Consider the following 8,106-nt stretch of genomic DNA (forward strand, 5'->3'; position numbering starts at 1 on the left):
TATTTATACGTTCCACTTCATTTTGGACATTTTCCCGAAGGTTTCAGAAGTAGTCTGCCTTTTCTTCTTACTAATCAATGTATCTTAATCTGGAAACTTGGCTGAAACCTGTCCTCCATGGGCGACACCGCTGGTGTGTAAAATACTGGTGGCATAGTTTCCAGCTTCACAGCAACACACAGGTCACCACAGTGCAACACACTGACAGATGAGTGTTGGCACCCTAAAGATAGTTTAGGAATTGTGTTGGCTCTTAAATAATTCTGTGAGATGCATTTTAATTTTCTGATTTATAATGCGGTATATTCAACCTTTGTTTTACTGCTAGAATTACTTTATTGAAATAAATGCTTTTCTAAAATGTAAAAGAGGAAAATTCTATTTAAGAGGAATATCAAAATTTCACATTAATCCCTGAATTTGCTTTCTCAATTGCAGACTGGGTTTTACGTACCTACGGCTGAAAGACAATTACATGGAGATACTGAATAGGGACAATGATATTGAAAGGTGAGTTACTATACGCTTAAATATGGGACCATAAGAAAGAGTCACCTCTGCACATTTGGGGGAACAAAGAATTCTTCATTCTCCCCTCACAATGTGCTCCCTCTCCTTCCCAGTAACACCCCCAAGACTATCACCAAAACATTCTCAAGAATTTATAGCATTTGGGTAGTTAAAGAAATTGGCTTGGTGGTACATCAGGGCGTTTCCTACCCAGATGCTTTTCCTTGGAGATGTAAATTGTATCCATTATGTGTGTGTGTGTATGTATGTGCATATGTATATGTGGAGTTTCATCATCAAACATACAAGGGACTTCAGAAAGCTTGAGGAAATGCTCGATTCTTTTTCATCCCTTTTCCCACAAGCTTTTTGAAGCCCGTGTGTATTTTGTGTCGAGACATGCTAAAATTGTTGGTCTTTTTTTTTCACTGCTGGAGTTTCAGTTTTTCTATGTTCTGGTACTTTCCAGGGCTCTCTTACTCTTCATGTGACGGATAAAGTAAACAGCTTCCCCCAGTGTGTGGCCATGTAACACCACTTTCATAGAACCCAAATTAAGATTTCTTCTAACAGAGTATTTCATGCACAGCAATTTGAGAAATTACATTTTTGAATAACCAGTTTGAGATTAGCTTAACTTTTCATATCTTTAGTGACCTTGTGCTTTTGATTTTTAGGGATTGTCTCAGTTTCCGTTCACTGGTTCCACAGACAAGTGAGTTTTGGTTCAGAAGACAGAGTAATTAAGCTTTCCTTTATAAATAAATGTGCAGTAATGGGTACAGGGAAAGACAGGAAAAAACGAACATAAGATTTTGTGGTGATTTCCTCAAATAAACTAGATTGTAAAATTTGTTCTTAAGAAAAATAAACTCCTTGGTGATTGGAACTAGAGTGTCTCTCTTGCCTGGAGCACGCAGCTGCCAGGGGACACGGGGGCACTGCAGACCCCCAGGTCCTTAGCAGCACATCGTTATAGTGACATGATTGATGTCCATTGTCTACAATGGAGACTTCTAATTTCAAAGTAAAAAGGGTAGATTGACTCACTGTTGAAATTTAAAACCACAGTACAATGCTGCTGAGGTGTTTATAAGGATATCTTGTAGCAGCCAGAGCTTAACCAGCTTCATACTTCCCTCCTGAGGTTGCTGACTGGGGTCATTAGGCTCTGAGGAGTTTTCCAAAGTTTGTTGTTGTTGTTGTCAGGTGCCATCGAGTCAGAACTGACTCATAGTGACCCCATGCACAGCAGAACGAAACAATGTCCGATCCTGGGCCAACCTCACTACCGCAGCCACACTTGAGTCCATCAGTGATGTCACCCGGCTGATCCATCTCGTTAGGGGTCTTCCTCTTTTTCTCTGACCCTCCACCTTACCCAGCATGACATCCTTCTCCAGCGACTGTTTCCTCTGGACATCATAGGCATCATAGGCATACAAATGTAGTTTGTATACATACATACATACTTTCCAAAGTAGTGCTAGGAATTCTGAACTATCTTCAGTATTTCAAATTCCAGACAGAAATAGTAAGTCTTCTGATCATAAGACCGCACAACGTGACTGAAATTCTACCTCTTTGCCTTTTGCTATAATTTTCGTCTCAATCAGGAAAACACCAGTCTTTCTCAGGTCTCAGAAATTCTGATACCTATTTGTATGCCTATGATGGACAGAATTCTTAAAATTGAACCAATACATAAGAAATGCAGATGCTTGTGGTAAAATATACTCTTTTAAACACACTACTGTAAACCACAAGGTTGGAAATTCAAACCTACCACCTGCTCCTCAAGAACCCTGTATAGGGTCACTGTAAGCTGGAACCGACGCAGTGAGCACCTAACAGCCCCCCCGGCTCGGGCTTGCTGAGATGAATCTGAACAGCAGAAGGTCCCTGGTTGTGACGAAACTCAGTCTCAGCCTCGTCCCATCAGAGAGAGTCAGCATCATCTACACGAGGCGGAGAGTTTCAGGCATCCCATCACATAAGTGTTTGGACATTTTGAAAATGTATGTGTGTTGGGGGGGGGGGCATACATTCAGATTCCTTTGTTCAGATCGCTGCTTTATATCACTGAAAGATAGGAGATTTTTTTTTTTATGGATTATACATAGGAGGGAGAACCATTCTATTCATTCTACTGCTTTCTTGAGAAAAACGTAGGCCATACTATGGGGCTTGATCATGATCAAGACAGGGCTGGGTGGAGATGACTCTATTTTCTCTCTCTCTCTCAGGTTTGAATTACTGGAAATTTTGAGTTTTGACTCCGTAAGAAGGAGAATGAGTGTAATTGTAAGATCTGCTACAGGTAAAAAATTGTTTTTGCTTTCATTCCTTAAATTATACATTATGGTCATTTTTGGTTTGTGTGTTAAATTCTATAGGCGCTTTAAGGATTACCACCTATTTTGTTTAAAAAGAAAAGATTGATAAACCCTTCTATTATATTCATTTTTTATTTCAAAACAAAAGATTTTTTTTTTAATGTTTAAAAATGATTAGAAGGCTAAACATCTAACATGCTATTCCTTTGTACGACTTCCGAGTATTGATTTGGGATCATTTTGTTATTGAGAATTTTATATTTCTTTCCATTTATGAATATCCTCATTGCGTTCCTTTATATACAAGTATATATGGATAATGTTGTTGTTGCCAAGTGCCACTGAGTCAATTCTGACTCATATAGACCATGAGTGGGGTTTCCAAGGAGTGGTTGGTGGATATGAACTGCCGACTTTGTGGTTTGCAGTCAAGTGCTTATTCTCCAGTGCCACACCAGGCTTTTATTTTTGGGGAAAAAAAAAAAAACAAAAAACTTTTTGTTTTTTCTAGAAAAGATAGTACAGGCTTGCTAATGGGTCTGTAACACTATTCACAGTTTCAGATGAAATGAGCCTTGTTTGTTGGTTGGTCACTGTAGTAATGTATATTTATCAGAGAACAGCAAACTGGTTTGTTTTATAGAAGATTGGTATGATAATAAATGGTGTGAAACAAATCAAATTCCTTTAACAAAAGTGGTTGAATTTTGTTTGTAAATGACCATGTAAATTCCAGAGTCCTAGGTTCTGATTTTGTAATTTTCTCCTTGTACACTCTGTTCAATGTGGCCAGTCCTTCCTGGGGAACTGGTGTGTGCCTTTGCTAGCTCCTCATCTCTCAGAACCACAGCAGTGTAGGCTCAGTTACCTAGGTTCCCCTCAGCTTCCTCCTCTTATCTCCCCATACCCTTTCCTCAATAAGCACTCTTGCATTGAAATCTCACTGGTTGGTGAACAGACCTTTTCTCTAACCCAGACCACTCAGTCAGGTGCCACCATTGAATAGCAAGCACTGGTTAAATTCTGTTCTTCCTCCTGGTGCCTTAGACTCAAAGGCTTTGGTCACTCACCTGTTGGCAGAGCCTTTCGAGTTTGTGTGCACGGTGCCCATCTCCTTTCAGGTACCACTGCCAACACCTAACCTCTTTCCTAACAGAGTTCCCATCCGCTGCAGTCTCTGAGTCTGTCATCCTGCTACCAAAGGAGTCTCCTTCCAGCCTGTGTGTGCTTGCATTCCCTGGTAGAAACGCTGTGGCTCCACGCTGTGGCTCCGTATATTTGACTGGATCAAATTGGGTTCCTCCCCTCACATTCCAAGCTCTTGTCATTGAGACCCTACACTCCCTTCTACCCTTTGTCTGTCTCCACCTGGCCCCTAACTGTACACAGATGGAACTCCTTATTGTTTCCATACATTCCTCTTACCTGCCATGTATTTTCCCTCCTGGAAGGCCCCTTGTGCACAGTCCAAGTACTTCTCAGCAGCCACCTGGCTATTTCTGGTTGCCTCAGTCAAGTGTGATCTCTCCCTGTAAGTCACCCCCCATAGGACCCTGCTGACTGTTACTCTGATGACATTCCCATCTTTTGTTAGAGCTCTTCATTGGTCTCTTGCCTCCTGCCAGACCAGAAACATCCTGAATGCAGGGCCTGTGTTTTTCTCAGTAATCTACTCATCAGGAACACTCAGTCTGTTAAATTCAGTTTACTTAGTGCACTTTTAAAATGACATTTTATCAGGAGGTGAGGGATCTTAAACCTCTTTGTTTTGAGGGAACTTTGTTGTTTCCTAAACCTACATAGTAACAAAAAGAAAAACAAAAACAAGCAAAAACAAATAAACACCCCACTGCCCCCCAGTTGATGTCAACTTGCAGTGACTCTGTCCAGGGTTTCCGAGGCTCTAGATCTTTACAGGGGCAGAAAGTCTCAGCTTTCTTCTGAGGAGCGAGCAGCTGGTATCATTTCATTTTGATGTCAATTAAGCAGAGTCTCTTAGCTTGAGATATTCTAACGTCTTCTGTTTGGGACTAATAATAACCTTCTTCCCTCTTCTGAGACCACTGAAGTATTGTGAGCTTGCTGGCGGTGTACCTTACAGCAGTTTGTCAGTCAGTTTTCAAGAATTTGACTTTCTTGTGCTTGATAAACAGGCCAGTGAAGATTTGTAGCTACTCTGGGGAGCTGTCTGTTTCACAACTCATTCTCTCTTATCTGTAGTACCACTTAAGCCCTGAGGCATCGCCTCTTAACCAAATTATGAAGTATAATGGACGGAATGAGCTCCGGACAATGTGGCATGCACGAAAATGCCACAGAACATAGAGGAATGCCCACTATAGCTAACATAGCACTTAGAGGAAAAGGGGAATTTTGCCACTTGCGCCAGCAGAACACAGGAACCGTGCACGCTGCAGTGTCTGAAAACAAGTTCAGATATGCTAACACTTGCTCACGCGATAGAGGTGACTTCACCTCTCCTCTGGTGAAATATTATTCTGAGAACTTATGCCATTCAGAGTTTTTCAGAACAAAACATTATGAAATTTTGGACATTTACATATCAGACATTTTCTCAAGTGCCTTTTCCTCCTATAAATGTACAGTCTAGAAGTTGAATCATATGTAACAAGATCCAGCTCAGGACTCTGCAGATGTTATCCCAGTTCTCCAGAAGTGATGACTCAGTCATCCTGAAGCTACCTTCTGTAAATCTCCCACCCTGTTCTGCTCTCTGTCTCTGCATTCTTCTGAACTGCCACACCTGCCACATTTGTTCACATCATGGGCTAGGTCATGGGATCTTCATGAATAACTTCTAGTTATTATCAAAAAGGATGTCACAGAAATCTTGAAAAGGAGCTGGATTGTATCATAAAGGCCGTATTCATGTCATCAGAATATAGCATCCTTAAGAAGAGATTCAGGTATTTCCTAAGGTATCTCTGAGAAACACAGGAGACTGATTTTCCGCCTGAAAGCAACCACTCATCAGTTAATTGTGAGTGGAGGTTGACTATTTAAGTAAACACGCAGTTCCCCAGGTACTGAGACTTTCCCAGCCTAGCGAGCTACACTAACTGCACGGCCTTGCAACCGGATTGGCAGGTGATGCTGGAGACCATGATCAAGTGCTGCTGCTTTCTGAATGTTTGTCACTGACAACTATGACACAGGAGTTAGATCTCCAACCGTGACCACCATCAGAGTTAGCTCACCAACCTTGACCACCATCGGAGTTAGATCTCCACCCATGATCACCATCATCAGAGTTAGCTCTCCAACCTTGACCACCATCAGAGTTAGATCTCCAACGTTGACCACCATCAGAGTTAGATCTCCAACCTTGACCACCATCGGAGTTAGCTCTCCAACCTTGACCACCATCGGAGTTAGCTCTCCAACCTTGACCACCATCAGAGTTAGATCTCCAACCTTGACCACCATCGGAGTTGGATCTCAGTCCTTGAGCTTCAAATGACTTCCAATTTTAAGCACCAACAAAGGTTATTTCTGTTGCTCCTGGGATTTCAAAACTACTGAAAGACCAGTGTTCAAATGTCTAGATTTTAGTGATACGTACTTTTCATGGAGTTAACAGAGTTTGAATTTGAGGAAAGGTATAGGGAAGTCTCAAATAATTTTGTTGCATTAGATATTCCTGTTTGAAGAGAGAGAGAAATGAAGTGTAACTTTTCAGTAACCATCTGCTAATATTTACTCTGCAAGATGAAATATAAATAATATTTAAATAACGTAATTTAGAAAGAAAAAAAAAGTAGCAACTTCACACTTTCTTGGAGCTTCTCAATTCATGCCCTGTTTTTCTATCAGGACAGCCATTTCTGAGACATTTTATGTAGTACGTGGCTTTCCAAGTCATTAAACTGGCTTACATAAGACACAGCAAGAAACTAAGTTCATGATGAGCATTAACTACCGTTTTTATCTCTGACTCTTCTCCAAATGCTATTTGTTGTTGTTGTTAAGTGCCATTGAGTTGGTTCTGACCCATAGCAACCCTGTACAGGGTTTCCGAGGCTGTAAATCTTTATGGGAGCAGAAAGCCTCTTTCTCCTGCCGAACAGCTGGTAGTATCGAACTGCTGACCTTGAGGTTGGCAGCCCAATTCCTAACCACTACGCTACCAGAGCTCCTTCCAAATGCTATTAGAGCTCTTTTCTTTCTTGGAGTGGAAGGCCCGTCAGCCGTCCATGGCTCCAAGGTTGTTCCACAATTGGCACAACCCATTTGCTAATGGAAACTAAGCTTCTGTTTATTTACATTGCACATGTATAGGCTCTTGTCGTTGAGTAACTTCATGCTTGTTCTCAACACTAGAGAGGCAGGGTCTAAAGCTGATGCCAAATACTACTTAGGATTGAATTTTGCTTTTTCATCTGGAATTGTTTTTTGCTTATTTGTTTTTTGTCAAAAGCTCTCTATGACCAAGTCTTAACGCTGAATATGCCCTGTCTTAAATTGGGACTAGAGGAATTGATAAGTTGCAACAGTGAGAAATTTAAGCCATTCACTAGCCATTAGCATGAATCATGAGGTGCATAAAGCATAATTTTTATTGTGTTTTGTGTTACTGTTCAAGAATGTATCATATTATCTTTGCTATAGTTATTCAGTAACAGTATCTGATGACATGGGAGCATTAGCTAGAAATGACATCTGTTCGTCTGGAATTGATTCTGAAATCAAGCTAGTTTCAGCTGAAGCATCTGCTTTTCCATGAGGAGTGGTTCATAATCCTTGGTCAACATTTAGATAGGTTTTGTAGGGTACCCCTAGGAATAGGACTTTTGGGGGGTGGATGCTCACTCAGTATGACTTGTAATTGCTTCCGGTTGACTCCCAAACTTTTGTGCAGCCATCTGCTCAGCTTCATGTTCTTCAGAACAGGAGCCCATTGTTTCCTCAATGTACTGGTTTGATTCTTAGATGCCTTCCTTTCTGGCCATAGGTTGACATTAACCTTGGTTTCTTTGAGTATAAATCTTATCTTCGTTTAAAACATTTTTGCTGTGTGTGTATCAGAGCAGTTAATACTTACTAGGATCTAAGAAATAAGCTCTGGTGTCAGGGTCTGACCTCGACATAGTTGTGTTGTTCACGAGTGTTTGGTTCACGAGGAGGGGAGATCCAGTGGCGATAGGGATAGCGAAAGAATACACAGACAAACAGAAGAAGGGAGACAATGAGGCACCCCAAAGCCAGGGTGGATACATCACTGGTGGGCAGGCTTGGGACT

At 41.2% G+C, this 8,106-nt stretch overlaps 1 protein-coding gene across 1 annotated transcript in view; it reads left to right on the forward strand.

Annotated features, from left to right (window-relative positions):
* ATP11A (ATPase, class VI, type 11A) overlaps nt 1-8,106 on the forward strand; it is a 152,888-nt gene that overhangs the window by 83,797 nt on the left and 60,985 nt on the right. Inside the window, exons 17-18 of the mRNA XM_006851545.1 lie at nt 439-510; nt 2,757-2,830. Coding sequence (XP_006851608.1) covers nt 439-510; nt 2,757-2,830 — 146 coding nt within the window. The remainder of the gene's footprint in view (nt 1-438; nt 511-2,756; nt 2,831-8,106) is intronic.

Source organism: Chrysochloris asiatica, unplaced genomic scaffold (assembly GCF_000296735.1).
Source record: "Chrysochloris asiatica unplaced genomic scaffold, ChrAsi1.0 scaffold00029, whole genome shotgun sequence".
Classification (NCBI taxonomy): domain Eukaryota; kingdom Metazoa; phylum Chordata; class Mammalia; order Afrosoricida; family Chrysochloridae; genus Chrysochloris; species Chrysochloris asiatica.